Here is a 13,879-nt window from a genome sequence, read left to right as displayed (position 1 = left end):
ATGAACATGAAACGTTACTACAGAGGCTTGTCGTTTACAGATCATATACTCACTTTCATGTTATACAGGGTAGTTAAACGGTTGCAGTTTTTAATGTTTCAAAAGAAATCATGCACATTAATTGCATCTGTGTGTTAAGTTCAGCAACTGGAAAATAAACTTTAATGGCTAAACACAACTTAGAACTAATTTTCCCATATCCTATTTCAGTTAAATTTAAGGCTTTAAAATAAACTAGGATAAACCAATTAAAATTTTAGCATTCTAATCTTTTAATGTATTTTTCATATTGGATGTAATTTATAAATCGACTAGCATGAGTTACACATTTCAGGGATGTTTTTTTTTTTTGCTTTACACATCATTAACATGTACAAGCTTTACCTTGAGGATAAAATCATAAACATTTCAACCAACTAAATATTGTCACAATGATTGTTGGGTTTTGAATTCACAAAATGTAAATTGTCAAAATCTTGCGTTATGAAAAGTTTAAGGTGTGCTTCAGTGACTTGATCCAGCTGTGGGCAGGAAATGCCAGCTTTATATATGCAGTACTGTGTAAAAGTCTTAGGCAGTCAAAGAAAATGTTTGCTTGTCTTGGTAATATGTGTATATTTGCTCAGGGGGAAAAACAATTTAACATTATAACATGGGCAAATTAACAGTGACGATAAAAATGACCAAGAATTTCGTCGGTTCTCCCAAAAGTTACTGATGTCTTGCTGGATGAACATCGCTTCAGTTCCCTAACCTCTCCTCAGAGGAACCTCGGCCATTCTGTGTATTTATTAAATTTCACCACCAGCTCATTCAATTAATTTAATTAGTCAAGAAAAGTCAATATGATACTGATTAGTGAAACAAAGTGAGGAAGTGGTATGTATTGGATGGATGCTGCAAATACTGTTGTAATTTTAGGAGATGTTTTGAAATGGCTGGCACACTTTGACAGATATGTCAGTTTTACACCAACACGGAGATCATTTAAACATTTTCTGTGACTGCTTAAGACTTTTGCACAGTACTGTATGCAAAATCAATATCTAAGAACAGGCGAATGATTTAAAATAATCTGGCACATCTCCATCCAGTTTGCAGATGACTTTGTAGATTGCTTTCTTCCATGAAGGGTCTTTATCTTTAGCCTGTAAAATGGCATTGAAAAATTCTTTCAGTGTGACTTCGGCAACTTCTAGAAATCTCTCAGGAACCTGTGTTGAAAAGACAGAAAATACGGTAAATGACGACATCAGCGCAGGTGGGGTGTGCCTCACTTATTAGACTTTAAAGGGAAGATCAGCTTTCAGCTTGTCTCTACAAACAGGCTTCATTCTGCTTTTTGATGTTCCTTTGGGTGGAATCGGCAGCCATACTTTTGGAGTCCTGATCTTTTTCTCTGAGAAACAGAGCCTGCTCATGAACAGCACTGGGAAGGTCTCTTGAAATGTGATAGGTTACAGATTAGTAGTTACCCTGTTAAAATTGTAATAAGCAATCTTTGATGATTTCATCAAATAGTAACCTATTAAACTTGATTACCAAGGTTTTATACAGGGCAATAAAGCCAAAAAGTCCCAATGGCTCATTTCACTTTTTAAATATCTGCAGTTCATAAGTAGGATTAGGTACCTACTGAGAAATGAGCATTTCTCTGGGAAGATGGTCAGTACCATGCCATCTTTGGACAGAAAAGAGTGTCGAGGACATGTGTTCTGGGTTTATATCTGTGACATATTTGTTTCTTGCCGTTCTTCCTTAGTTAAATTTCTGTTTCTACTGTTTTCATAGATGGGGGGAAAAAAGCATATTCTTAACTGCTACATTTATGTCTGCATACATGCCGTGTGCTTTGCTGTCTTATGTACGATCAGTTAACATGAACATACAAAGGGTGCATATCCGACCAACCTGGAAGTCGTTGGCTTTATTGTAGTGCGTGTTGAGGGCTCGGAACAGCTCGGAGTCCCGGGTGACAGACAGGTCCCTCGTGCTGCCAGACCCATCCAGGATGGCCTGGCGGGCAAACTTCTCCATTTGGATGTAGTAAAATTCACGGAAATTGCTAAACCACTTGATGAGCTGGGAGGTAATGCAGCGATTAAACTGAGGAAATGAAGAAGCATGCTCAGGTCAGTATGAAATTACCTGCTGAAACATTTTACTGAAAATCCTGATGCCTCTGCCTGTTACACAGCCTTCCATGACATTTGCAATTTATTTTTCCAACCGAAAAGGTAATAATAAAATTGTTTATACTGTCTAATCTCTGGCTTGAGATTTAATGTTTTATTTAATGTTGTGATTAATGCATTAATGCACAAGGATTTCTTGCTAATAGCACAGCTTACATTGGCTCTTACGGATTGTGATATTTTTCCCCTTAAGATTGCAATTTAACTACAAGCTTTCCAAATTAACATTAGAGTACAGTAAAGCTCAATGTCTTGGGAGTCTAGTCTAATTTACTATTTTGCAATAAAGTCCAACTAAATAGGGCAAAAGAGCAAGAATTCTACTCATACAAGTCTTGGCTTTCCGGTGTAGAAGTGTTCCTGGGGACCGCCTCATTGTTAGCGTTAAAGGCCATTTTGCTAACCATTTGCATGTTTTTCCACTTTTTGTTTGGTGAATGATGAGTAAAAAGAGCAGAAGGCAGGACATACGTTTGACCTGGTCCTTGATTAACTTTTCACCAGGAACCCAGGCTTTCAAAATGAAATGGCCAAATGGGCAGGGTCATGCACTGTGACTGACTATGTACGTATTATTATTACAAAGGGGAAAAGTATGACTGCTTACCTTCACATCAGGGAAGAAAGATTTCAACACACTGGAGCTGGGATAGCGAGTGTAGAAGAACATTAACTTCGCCTTCTTCAAATGATTGGGAGTTAGACCTTCCTGAATGTTCCAAAGTTAAGGACTAGTTTTATATTTTAAAACGTGACTTTTTGGATTAAACACAGTCCAATAAATTGTAGTAAGATTGTATATGGCCTTTTGTAGGTCTGAACAATACAGTAATTTCCAGCCAGTTGATCATTTCTACCTGAATAGGACTCTTGAATCAATTATGCTAATTAATCAAATGGGTGCTGGAACACAACAAATGCAGAGTGCTTCTGGGACTTATCAAGCCCGAAGTGAAGGAAGAATTATTTGCAGTGCGGCCTCCAAGAATTAAAACTTGCATCAAACCCATGGTCGCTCATTTGAAGAATACAGCATGAAGAGACTGCCTGGGTTTCTAATTAAAAACACAATAGATGGACAGTGAATTCACAAAGGATTCAGCAGTAAATAATGACTCCTATTTACAAAATAGCTTTTGAAATGACTTAAGGGATTTTAATTAGAGACTTCATGGTTCTGCATGTAGGCTAATGTGCGCTGGCACCAGTTTATACTCTGTCGTCTTCCATGAGAAAGCATCCATCTTGTTAGATTTATACACTCACCCACACGTCTTTATATTCATATCTTTCAGGGGACCGTCCATTCATTTCTATAGGGGAAAAACCCTAATCCTGAATATAATAATTAATCCTAATTAATAATCCTACAAACCTTAACCATAAGTAACCAAATGAAATCTTTTGACATCTTTAGTTTTTTGATTGCAGTCATAGATTATTTATTAAATTAAATTTCCCCTTGTGGGGACTGAAAAAATGGTTCCTATAACATCAAAATGTCAGGTTTTTATCATTTGCTGGTGTATTTGGTTCCCACAATATAATATATACATAACAGACACACGTCACCTGCATAAAAACGTAACATTTACCACCGTTTTCAATGTTACTTTTTTTTTTTTTTTAAGGATGTTCCTCAAGGTTTGCTTCCATCTGTAGCTGTACTTTTTCAAATGTATCCTGTATGGATTTGAAATTGTTACCTAATATACAAACTATGTAGCTGGAGTTTGTTTATAAAGGTCCTAATCAGATGCCTTGAGTTCATTTGCCTTTGACATTCCTCGAATCATTGTGCTCTAATTATATAGGCTGCTGTAGTTTTCTTTGGACTTACCAAGATCAAAGGCTGCATTCTCCTTGAGGTCTGTATCCTTGATATTGCACCAGACCTCACCCAGTCATCAAGGCCTGGGAGGAAATTGGTGTAATCTTTCTGGTTTACCTTTGTTAACAAAGGCACTATTTGATCAAAATAAACCCATATATATCTCAGTACACCATTGTTAGTCAATATAAAACAGCAAAAGAGTGCATAAATGCAATATTAATATTGAATTTTGTTTTCAAAATCATTGCCTGTTTCATTTATAGTAGTATGTGTTTATATGACAGTGGCTGAACAGAAGACTTGCATGGTTGGTTTGGCATTTTCTAAAACATTAAACTATGGCCCACATTACTCACTGAGTATGAACCATGACTGCTCGCTGAATCTCAGAAACTAAACCATTGATATAAACCTGAAAACACACTTAGTTTTTGAACAAACTGCCAAGCATTATTAAAAACCCATAATCAGAATGAGGAATAATTTGACCTCGGTGTCTTTAAAGGATATGTTGAGTGACAGATATGGGTTCCTCTCCACCACACCCTGCAGATTTCCATGCTCCAACTTCACCTGAGAGAAGCAAGCAGCCTCCATCCTCTCCTGCCCCAGAGATGCTGGTTGGGTCTCCGTGGCTTCAGTGTCTATGTGACTGGAGCTCAGTTTGGAACATGCTTTGGAAGAAGACCAGGGTAAGTCCAGAATTTGCGGAGAGGACGTGTCTGTGGGCAGAATCCTTTGAAGGGGAACCCTGAGATCATCATGGGGCCCATATTTGAGGAGGTTTTCCAGAATCTCATTCTGAAAAGGGACATTCTGTTTGAATTGCAGTGTCAACTGTGTCATATCGTGGGGTTGTTTCAACACCTGGTTCATAGGGCATGGCCGAACAGAATGTGGATTGCGAATGACTAGAGGCAGTGCTTCAGTTTGATCTTCTGGATTTTGCATGTCTGCCCCCTTGGTAAACTCTGCTGACTGAGCTGTAATCACATCTGCTCCAAGTGATGGTTCTGGGGAACCACTAAGCTCAGAGTTACAGTCTAACCCTGCAAGCAGTCGTGGGTGTCGGTTAGATATTGCAGAGGAGAAGTTTTTAAAAACTAAATCCACACTTCTGCTTACAGCCCTTGATAGCTCATGTTTAAGCACCTCTAATAGTTCCTGATCCTCCTTATTGTGCATGATCTGAATGTTGCTCTTCTGCACTGTCTGTTTTTGACTCATCCTGACATGCCTGGTTTTCCTTTCAAACTCACTGTCTGGGTCCACCCGGAGTGCACAGTCTGGCCATTCCAAAAACTCCTTCTTCAACAAGGTGTTATGACAATACATGATGTTTGGAAGAACCTCTTCCATCCCATCCTCCTGCTGAGTTTCACTTAGATTGTCAATTTGGAGGAACCTCTCTTGGAGATGTTTGAGGAGCCTCTGCATGTTCTGTAACTGCTGCCTAAGACTGTGACGTTCCTCATCCTTAATGCTGCTGGTTCTTCTAGGCATACAGCCCCCTTCCAGAGTATGTGACATTTGCATCCACTTTTCTTCCCTTGACCCCTTGACGCTGGTGCCTGATATCTCCCACTCATGGTGTGGTCGTGCCTTGGGAGACCCTCCCATTCCTCGGATTATGTTCTCTACTCTTGCACGCTTGGCCTGGTGGTGCTCGTTGTGTGGTGGGTCTTCTTCAGAACCAGCTGCCATGGAATGTTGCTTGGTCAGATACATACCCTCCTTGAAGGAGCTACAGCTCCAGTTCACTTGGCTGGAGTCTGCAGTGTAGGAACTGGGCAGAGCAGTTGCAGGTAGGTAGAGGAAGCTTTCCTTCAAAGCCTTCTTGTTTTGGATAGTCTTCCGCAGGAGCTGGGAGATAATGGAGCTATTTGAATAGGATGTCAGAGAGTCCTTATACATTTTTCCATGAAAGCAAGAATGGAGAATCTCTGGTTTGTCCTTCCTCAGGTAAGTATCACTGGAAGAATCCATGCTGTTGCTCCTCACACTAATGTTCCTATGAAAATGATGTACTACATGTTAATGTCCATCGAAATGTAATATATCTGAAAATGACAAATATTGCTATATGTATCAGAATATGTCACTTTTGTTTCAGGGAAAACCTTGAATAAAAATTTCATTTCAAATTCACTGTCTCAGTTGTAACTTTGTATTTTTGGTTACTAAGACTGGGAAGATAAATACTATTAACTTATATTGATCAAGTGTAGTGCGTGTGACAGAAAAGGCTTTACAGTATGTATTTGCTTGAAAATACTTGACAGACAGACTATTAGTATTCAATGGGAAATAAAGGTGCTAACAGTGGCAACATGAAGCATTCAATAGTACAAACCGAAGACAAATACTAGAATAATTTATGACAAACATTGTAGTGTTGCTGATTATATGTAGGTAGCGGTGTTATATTGTCATCTTGCTGGTCTATTATATTATCTATCTTGTATTAATTACATGTCAAACCGCTTTACTTGAACTGCTGTTTAGAAAATGTAAAATGATAAAAACTGAATTTTAGATATTAATTGTATGGTGGGGAGGTTAAAATGGTACAGTAGCCTGTGTGCAGTCCTGTCCATTGGCGATCATGTTGCAAGGCTGTGCTCTCACAACAAATGACAGCTGTTTAGTTTAACATGAAAGTGTAATGTTAAGAAAATACTTACTTAACCCTTGACCTATAATCTGTGTAGGCCTACTGCCATATTTATGGCTTATTAAAATAAATATGAAAATAAGTGCATATTTTATTAAGTGTATTAACATTCGTTTCTAGATTTATTAAAATCAATCCACAGCAGTTTTTGTTGAAAATTTTACAGTTTGAGAATTCATTTTTTATTTAAATAAATGACTGAATGGTACTTTAGCGTTAAATAATTCTCAGAACGGAAAAAATGGTGACATACTGAAATATATCAGTAAAAAAAAAATCATATGACAAACAATTGCGTACTTTTGTGTCAGCTATTTTGCTCGACAAAGCCAAGTGTTATTTGCAAAAATAAGATACTGCAAATACATAAAGATTTTTGTGTAATCAAGCTTAATATTGGTAATGTGATTTCTGCGCTACGGAGGATATACAGTACTTTTTAAATTTAGTAGTAAGTTTCAAGTATTTTAGAAGCAATGCATGACTTTAAAAAATTTTAAGATGTCTACCTTATGTATTTTAAGAAAAACATGTAACATACTTTACATTAATAAAGCCTAAAAAGCTACAGATTTAATAAACATGCATCCAACAACAGAGAAAACGTGACGGTACGGAGAAGATGCTGCTCTACCTGTTTGCGGCTGTGAGACGCTGCGCCCGCGCCAGCGGTGACATCGGCCTCCAGCGAACGAAGGCGGCTATTTAGCCGGAGGAAGCCAGCGAAGGCGGAGAGGTGTGGCCAGACACAACAAATCAGTGCTCAGCCAGCTCATTATAATTACCCTTCTCGTGGAAAAACAGAAAGAAGTAAAGTTGTCGTGGTGTAAGTGGGTTGTGTGACTGACACATTAGGTATGCACAAAATGTTTTGCAGAGAAATTAATAAAATCTCTCTACCTTGTTTCACAGGAAAACAAAACAAATAGGCAAGTATATGTAACGACGGGAATTTGACGACTTCCGGCAACTTTTGAGAAAATGATATTTTTCTTAAGTTAAGGCTAACGTATGTGAGAATTACCTCAAGACATGTACCTCCTGTGAATATTATTTCTTTGTAGTTTACTACTACTGCCTCAGCTGCTACTACTAAGAACAACACCAACAGCAGTAAGGCTAGATAGATGGGTGGATGGGAAATAACATTTTTATTTGTTCAGTGAATGGATGAGTGATAGCGAGCGGCGCGACTGCCCCACCGCCGTTCGCTTCGCTCCGCCGCCTCCCCCGTTATCCTCCCGTTAGTCCTTCCCGCACTGCTCCCTCTTCGCCGCCACCCCCGTTATCCTCCCTTTAGTCCGGCCCGCACTGCTCCCTTTCCGGCGTGCTCGTCACTCACCGCGCTGTCCTGCTCCCGTTTTTCGGGTGCTCGCTCGCCGCATTCGGAGAAAGGGGACAGTCTGCTGCCGGAGGCCGGGGCCGCAGAGTTTGAAGTCTGATTCGTACGGCTGGCCGCTGGGCCAAACCAGAACCTCAGGGCAGCGTGACCCGGGATTCCCCAGCTCAAGTGAAAAGTACCGTGAATGTGAGCACTTCCGTAGCGATGATCTGAATCAGGGGCGCAGCTAGAGAATTTGGGCCCCCTAACCGGACAAATCCAACCCTATGCAACTGTCGTAGCTGCACACCTCCCAACCCGAAATCCAAATGAGCTATTCAAAAGTTTCACTTATTTTTGATTAACTTTACTTTTCTAATAGGTATGTAAATAATGGCCCTCAAGTCAATTCAAGTCAGTATAATGTTTAGTGAAAGAAGGACTCGATGCATCATAAATAAATTTATCTCACGATTTTACTATTTTGATAACCTAAATTCATACCTTTTTTTAGTCTCACAAAAAAAAAAATCATTTATTACCATGGGAACTTAATTACACGCTATTGATGTAATACAAAGAAAGTAGCACCTCAAAATTTTTTATTTTGTAAGATTGTTCAAAGGCCAACTGCTGAACTGTACAGAAAAAATTAAACCCCATAAAGCAGAGGTCTCCGGTCTCTTGTAGGATGAGTAAACATACTAATGCTCATTTTCAATGACATAATCTGTTTTACCTTGATCCTTGTCACTCACCAGGACTGTAGAGGGAACAGTGAATGTGTAATCATGATCGAATTATAAACCTGTTGCGGGTCACTACCTTGACTCATTTTATCTTATATTTATGAACAGAAAGACCCATCGCCCCATGACCTGATATTACATATTGTTGCGGTGTTCAGTGTTTTTGTTCAGGCGCATGTTGAGCTCTTGTTATATGTCATTGTATGTTGCAGCCGCTGATGACCATAAAGTACCTTGTACCTCAAACAAACTTTTGTACATTTTAAATGATATATTCTGTTTTAGCCTGATGCTTATTGTCATCCACCGGGATTGTAGATGAAACGGTGAATTGTGTATTAATGACCTGCATCATAAACCCACATAATAAGCCTGTTGTGGGTGGTGAATGGACCAAAATCCCCTGTCCTCCAGTACTGAAAATGGCTTATTGTTCAATGCATCATCTCCGTTATTTTCATAGTTGTCTTTTTATTATTACTGATAAAGTTTCAGTATTAGCTGGCAGTATTGACCAAGATGGGAACACTGGGCTGATGGCGATATCTTGATTTTTAATGAATGTCGGCCAGTACCAATATGTCGTGCATCTCTAGGGCAAACATTATTTTTCCTTAGCTATCTATTTAACTACCTCTGGGTCTTGAGCCTTGCTACCATAGCCCACAAAAAGAAAAGCTTTTTGTTATACAAAACAAAGGTGTGTCTCAAAAATATCATCAGTGTGAAGATCTTCACATGCAGGCTGGCTGTTGCTGGCTGACCAGTGCGTCATGAGGGCAAAGGCAGGGATGATTCCCTCTAGGTCAGGGGTGGCCAGTCTTGCCTGCAAAGGGCCGGTGTGTATGCAGGTTTTTGGGATAACCTGTAGGTCAGCTGTTCAAACCCAGGTGTGAGGACTTTTCAACCAATCAGTCGTCTAATTAGGGAGCGAAAACCCGCCACACACAGCGGCCCTTTGCGGATAAGATTGGCCACCCTGCTCTAGGTAAGACAGGAAGCGAGTACAGAAGACGTCTCATTTGATGGTGACGACACTTTATTGATCCTTGTGGGGAAATTGCTTTTTTGCCCTTTGACTTGCTCTGTAAAGGAGAGGGGGTAGTCGCCCATAGTAGCACCCTGGGAGCTAAGGGTCTTACTGAAGGACCTGCAGACAAGCGGAGGCTGGGCTCAAACCGGTAACCTTCTGATCCCCGTCACAGAGGCTTAGCTCCCTGAGACACACGCTGCTCCCATTTGGTTCTGTTTGTAAATAAATAAATAAATAAATAAATAAAGATAAAAATATTTACTTTGCATACAGTAACACATTGCGAAAACTAATTTCAGTGAGTCTTTAGTAAAAGATTATAGAATTATGCTCAAAATTTTAGGGACACTGTCACTGAGGGCTCCCTTTACCGTGCCTCTGATTTGAATGCAGCCACCTACATTGTCAGTGTGGGGCAGGCCTTGCTGACGTGGGGAAGTGCTCCCTTTAACACTGGGAGGATGCTCTCCACCACATACCTCAAGGAGGATGTGTGAGGGCTGAGCTGTCAAAGGCAGCATGCTTCAGGCACCTCAACAGGTAGCGGTGATGGTGGGCCTTCTTCTCAAGGCTGGTCGTGTTGATGCTCCAGGTGAGGTTCTCAAAGATGTGTGCCCCCAGATAATTAAAGGAGGAGACCCCCTCAACATCTGCACCTCCGATGTGAAGGGATGGGGGGGGGGGGGGGTGTGCGTCTCACCAGCCCTCTGATATTGTATTGGCATATTGGCAGTAGTATAGATTGGCACTAAAATACACATGGAATAAAATAGATGGCATTTTTCCTGCCACACCAAGCTTATTGGGTGAGCGTTATACTGGTTCTTCCCAGCTGCTAACACTGCTGTTACCTCATACAAGTTGAAAATCAATCCTGAATTTGTAGCTTTTTTTGCAGGGCAGCCTTGACGAGCGGATGACCTGGACATACCCAGGAGGTTCCCCCATGGACAACATGGAATGGAAAAATCCTTAAAAACGAGCACAGACTGATCAAAGGAACTAAAGTCACTGAGATATTCAGTCTTTTCCCCCCAGTACTATAGTCCTGAGTAATACCTAGAACTGCACGATACCGCATCATATTTGTGCTTAATATTATGTGATCTATAAAACAGAAAATGAGATGAAATTTACCAGGAATAATCCAAAAAAGCCAAACAGAACAGGAGGGTGTCAGATAAGTTGGTTGTGTGGATGCAAGTTGGCAGACATCAGTGCCAACAAATGTGATGCGATTGCAACGTTTTAGATGAAGAGCATAAAAATGTGCTGGGTCTCTGACTTTTGGGTGCTATATGAGTGTTTACTTATGGCCGCGATGTCATAAGAAGATCCGTATAGTACCGAGTTTACGCCCGTCATCTAAAGCCCTGGTGAAGGAAAAAAAAAAAAAAAAGATTATGAAGAGGTATTTTTCAAATTTGTTAAAGCTGGACAACACACAGTTTGCCAGAAAGGTTTTTAGTTTCATCAAGATTGTATCTGAATTATTAATTCGCTCATATTATTAAACAGCAAATCCATACTTGTGATTTTTAAAAACAGGGAAAAAATAATAATAATAATAGAGCCCTGGTGATTATTGTACATGCGCATATATGGCAATTATATTACAATGTGCTTTTGAGCAGCCATAGTAACATCTATTGGCTCACAGAATTGCATTTACCTGTTACTTTAAAAAACATGTTTTGTGTGCATGTGTGTACACATACCTTAAATTATGTATAATTAAAATTCATGCTGAATAAGGTATTTGTGTTGCTGTTTTTAGGGGAGATGCATGTTGGACTGACAGACTGAATCTGGTAAGTGAATTCAGCTGCCAATCTAGCATGTGACACAAAACTCTCAGCCAATCTTATTAACATATATTTATGATTTAACTACCTAGAAGAAGAGAAACTGTGTGGTCACCTGCTGTCCACCTGGACGCAGCCTAATACCACTGCACTGGAGAGATTTGTTTAGGGGCGTTAGCCACCTTGTAAACCGGTACAAAGAGGGTCTAACAGGCCCATTCTCAAACTCAAGAGTCAAAAACATAAGTGTCTTTAAGGTTGTTAACCCTCAATTTGGGACAGGGAGGGTTACGAATAAGGCTAGAATGACTTCTCACACACATCTGTGTTCTGGGTCCACGAAGCACTTTCTAACATCACCTAATAAAAATGAAACATGGTTAGTCATGAAGTGAATCTGATCATTAATAAATCCTCAAGTCAGATCTGATTATTACTCAGATTATAAGTACGGGATTCCACATAGGGACTTGGTCTTGCCCATCTGAATGAACTGGAAGGCTTTGTTTTGCAATGACTATCAATGAGTTGATCAGCAATTCATGGCGGAGCAGCATCCAGAAGATGATAATGCCCCAGAAGGACCTGAGGGTAATAATGCTTCTGAGAGGTTAAGTACGCCTCGCAACAGGCCACTCAAGCAGGCAGCGCCGTCCACTTCTGAAATAAATGTTTTGATAATTAGCTGTTGCTATTAGCTGATAATACTGCCGCTCTTTCAGCTGGTTAGCAGTCCGCCTACCTGGCCAACGGCTAAGTCTCCCCTTCCCAGGGTAATATGCTCCTTGGCGCTTCCTGCTCCCATTCCAAGCCCTGCCAGGCTGTGCCCTTCATTCTGTCCTTTATCTTATTTACATGGCGGACGCCGGTCATTGTAAAGCTCGTGTGGCTCAGCAATGTGTCATATGCTGCACGTTAGTGGGTAACGACCTGTTTTATTTGGTGTGTCCTGAGCGGCTGTCTTGTTGCAGCACTGGGAGGTGCCATGGCTCAGGACACACGCATGGTTTCATGGGGCAGTGGTGGCCTAATGGTTAGGGAAGTGCACTTGTGATTGAAACGTTGCTGGTCCAAATCCCTGACCAGCAAATCCTGACCCCAGGTGCTGAGTTAGTTACCCCCTGGTATATCACAATGTCACATATGGGTTAAATGCATTGTGAGCTGGGGTGTGTCAGCAATGATAACACAGGTCTATTAAAAAATGTTTTGTTTTGTTTTTTTTCAGGTGCCAAGGTTTTTTGAATGGATTTAGGGTTTTTTGAGCGCGCTGAATTTAAAAATCCCATTACTTTTGCTGAATTGGTTCTAGTTTTTGAGATAATAGACATCCATGAAAATAATGCATTCCCCCAATGCGACTTGTGTGTGATAACAAATGCAATAGCTTTTGGTCTGTCTTTTGACTCTTTAATGAAATATCCCAAATAATTTCAATTTGTAGGCCTACAATGCTATAAAATCGACTTTTTGAAGCCAGAATTCAACTGTGAATTTGCAGAGGAAAGAAGTCAGCTACAGTATAAGTTTGGTTTATACCCAAAAAGTTCTGTCTTAATAAGTATATAAATACATATAAAAATTATGACTTCATCAAGAAGAGCCTGCATCAACAATCCTGATGTATTCTGCTACATCTGTGGAGAGTACATGTTGTGAAGAATTACTTGGGTAATCACAGAGCAGACAATTATGAAGAACTGGTGCAAGATATGCTTGCTGACTTCAGAAATTTGGAAGTTAATATGAGCATAGCCATTTAAACAGATTTCCAGATAATCTTGGAGACTTTAGCGAGGAACAAGGCGAGAGGTTCCACTAGGGTTAGGGTTACTGTTGGAGTCTCATTTACATCCATCCATCCATCCATCCATCCATCATCTTCCGCTGGATCCGAAGTTGGGTCGCGGGGGCAGCAGTCTCAGCAGGGAAACCCAGACTTCCCTCTCCCCGGCCACTTCATCCAGCTCCTCTGGGAGAATCCCGAGGCGTTCCCAGGCCAGCCGAGAGACATAGTCCCTCCAGCATGTCCTGGGTCTTCCCCGGGGTCTCCTCCCAGTGGGACATGCCCGGAACACCTCATCAGGGAGGTGTCCAGGAGGCATCCTGACCAGATGCCGAGCCACCTCATCTGGCTCCTCTCAATGTGGAGGAGCAGCGACTCTATTCCGAGTCCCTCCCGAATGACCGAGCTCCTCACCCTATCTCTAAGGGAGAGCCCAGCCACCCTGCGGAGAAAACTCATTTCGGCCACTTGTACTCGCGATC

General features: G+C 40.8%; 1 protein-coding gene across 4 annotated transcripts; it reads right to left on the bottom strand.

Annotated features, from left to right (window-relative positions):
- Nucleotides 1-73: 73 nt before the first annotated feature.
- On the bottom strand, nt 74-8,330 carry LOC111844396 (prospero homeobox protein 1-like). Of its 4 annotated transcripts, none has more exons than XM_072703061.1 (6): nt 8,046-8,330; nt 7,338-7,489; nt 4,543-6,040; nt 2,803-2,913; nt 1,912-2,106; nt 74-1,214 (listed from the first exon to the last, which is right to left on the bottom strand). In XM_072703061.1, exons 2-6 carry the CDS (start codon nt 7,379-7,381, stop codon nt 1,047-1,049), a joined length of 2,016 nt encoding a protein of 671 aa, XP_072559162.1. In that variant the 5' UTR covers nt 7,382-7,489; nt 8,046-8,330; the 3' UTR covers nt 74-1,046. The 4 variants fall into 4 exon arrangements, with proteins under 4 accessions (XP_072559162.1, XP_072559161.1, XP_072559163.1 ...); XM_072703060.1 differs by having other exon boundaries at nt 7,338-7,404; XM_072703062.1 differs by lacking the exon at nt 8,046-8,330 and adding an exon at nt 7,728-7,919.
- Between the last annotated feature and the right edge of the window lie 5,549 nt (nt 8,331-13,879).

Source organism: Paramormyrops kingsleyae, chromosome 19 (genome assembly GCF_048594095.1).
Source record: "Paramormyrops kingsleyae isolate MSU_618 chromosome 19, PKINGS_0.4, whole genome shotgun sequence".
In the NCBI taxonomy this organism is placed as follows: domain Eukaryota; kingdom Metazoa; phylum Chordata; class Actinopteri; order Osteoglossiformes; family Mormyridae; genus Paramormyrops; species Paramormyrops kingsleyae.
Note: the sequence above shows the minus strand (reverse complement) of the source record. Positions and strands in the feature narration are given on the sequence as shown.